The sequence below is a fragment of the Rhagoletis zephyria genome, unplaced genomic scaffold, assembly GCF_001687245.7.
Source record: "Rhagoletis zephyria isolate East Lansing unplaced genomic scaffold, Rhagoletis_zephyria_1.1 Rzeph_scaffold_01595, whole genome shotgun sequence".
NCBI classification, from domain to species: domain Eukaryota; kingdom Metazoa; phylum Arthropoda; class Insecta; order Diptera; family Tephritidae; genus Rhagoletis; species Rhagoletis zephyria.
Genome location: NW_016158679.1, coordinates 107,124 through 109,040, shown reverse-complemented (window position 1 = coordinate 109,040; position 1,917 = coordinate 107,124). Strand labels below are relative to the sequence as shown.

The 1,917-nt window shown below is 54.7% G+C and overlaps 1 protein-coding gene across 1 annotated transcript; it reads left to right on the top strand.

Moving 5' to 3' along the window:
• The first annotated feature begins 418 nt into the window (after window positions 1–418).
• Window positions 419–1,637, top strand: LOC108364564 (uncharacterized). Its single transcript, XM_017618294.1, has one exon. The coding sequence runs from the start codon at window positions 648–650 to the stop codon at window positions 1,635–1,637; it is 990 nt and encodes a 329-aa protein (XP_017473783.1). The 5' UTR covers window positions 419–647.
• Window positions 1,638–1,917: the final 280 nt, after the last annotated feature.

Genomic DNA, 1,917 nt, shown 5'->3' with positions numbered 1-1,917 from the left:
CTGAATCCTCCCGGATTCCCATGCGGAGATCACCGCACCGACAAACCCTTTCCCTTTTTCCAACCTATCGCTTTCCCCATCCGATCCCTATCCTTTTCATCCCCCCTAATCCAGGGTGTTACGCGGTCCGTGCCTATTGGGTTAGTTTGCAGCCGGGGGGGTAAATTTTCTAGGCTGTATTTTTACGGAGCCTACTCGACACCGGGCCGCCCCGGGTAGTAACGGTGGCCTTGCCAGGGAAAAGGGGCGCTACCCTGGTCGACTGGTCGTTTTCGCCCCACCACACCTCGAGTCCACCGCACTCTCCCTGTAGAGTAAAGTGGACGATTATGAAAAAAGTTATGTCTAAAATCGCCGAAGTCTCGGACCTTCTGGGGTAGGAGGTTTACTCCCCCAAATCCTAAATCGACGAGGACGCTCTGCTTCGCTCCAGCCAGGAGACGGTGGCGGAGTCGGTCTCAGGCAGTACCAGCCATAGTACTCCCAACCACAGCCCCTCACGAACCCACAAAACCAGTGCGAGCCAACGCACTGGGGGATCGACAGCGGGGAACTTTGATGCACCATCATCATCGGCAACTGCGAGTCAACGCAAGAATGCAGGTCGCGTACCTGAGGCCTCATGCTCCTCTCTGGCGAGTCGTCAGATGAACATGCGCCCATCAGGAAAGGCGACTCCTATATCTACCAAATCGACACCTTCCGCCTCCAGTACCTCGAGACCGCAGGCATCGGGGGCCAAGTCTGCACTACCGACAGCGGTAAATGCCAAGACCTACAGGAAGGCTAAATTCATCCTGAAAAAGATTGCGCAGAACCAGGAGGAGGGCATCCTGAACGTGCGCGACACTGACGACCGGAAAAAATACGAGGCGATCGTTGCCGCCTTTGATAGTAGCAAAGCGGCAAAGTCTCGCGTGGAGGCGGGCAAGACGAACAAACGCAACCGATCGCGAGACGACACCTCTAACGCTCCGAAGAGAAGCAAAGATGCGAGTGGCGTATCCCAACCCGTAGCGCAAGGCCCGCTGAAGTACAGCGATATAGTGAAGGACCACCTGAGTGTCGCACTTATAGACGAGTCGTCTAACTGCGGCAAACCAGTCCTCGAAAAATGGCCAGAGATCGAGGTCCGGCTTTCGGGTTTGGCGATGGAAAGTACCCTAGCCAACCCCGAGGGCCCGATACCGCGGTTCGATTCTGAGGAGGTCATCAGAGGTCATAGGGTGATCCGATGCGAGGACGAGTTCTCCAAGGAATTCCTGCGCAGGAGCATCACTGAGATCAGCGATGCTTGGTTGGGCTTAAAGCTCAAACTTATCCCGGCGAAGGACATTCCGACGAGACCCCGTGCCCGAATCTGGTTGCCCAACATGAGGATGGATAGGGCTAAACTTCTACAATACATCGCCATTATGAACCCCCGTGTCCCTATGACTAACTGGAGCGTCCTGAAATTCGAGGACGTAAAAGCAGTTAGCCAACCCGTGCTGTTCCTCATCACTGAGGAATCAGCAAAGGTCCTAGAGGAGCTAGGCTGCAGAATCCACTTCGGCGTGAGACACGCCAAAGTGAAAATCTTCCGGGGCAGAGAACCCGACGACGACAACGAAGGCGAAGAACCGCCCCCGGAGTAAATAAAGGACGGGGAACCGTCACCAGACCCTATTCGCAGCGAGGTTACGGTGCAGATGGAGGTGGCCGAGGAAGCCAGTAATCTGGTCGGCCCGAACACTACCAACATCTAATAAAAATGAGCAAGGTCGTACAGATTAACCTGAAGCATTCTAGGTGCGCTTCAGATAACCTGAGAGTCTTCCTAGGAGAGAACGACTACGACCTTGGACTCATCCAAGAGCCCTGGATTCAAGACTCGACCGTCATGGGCCTAAACATCCCCGGGTACGAAGTTTTTTA

What these genes read in the sequence shown, in the direction of transcription:
- LOC108364564 (XM_017618294.1), top strand. Translation starts at nt 648, where the DNA reads ATGAACATGCGCCCATCAGGAAAGGCGACTCCTATATCTACCAAATCG.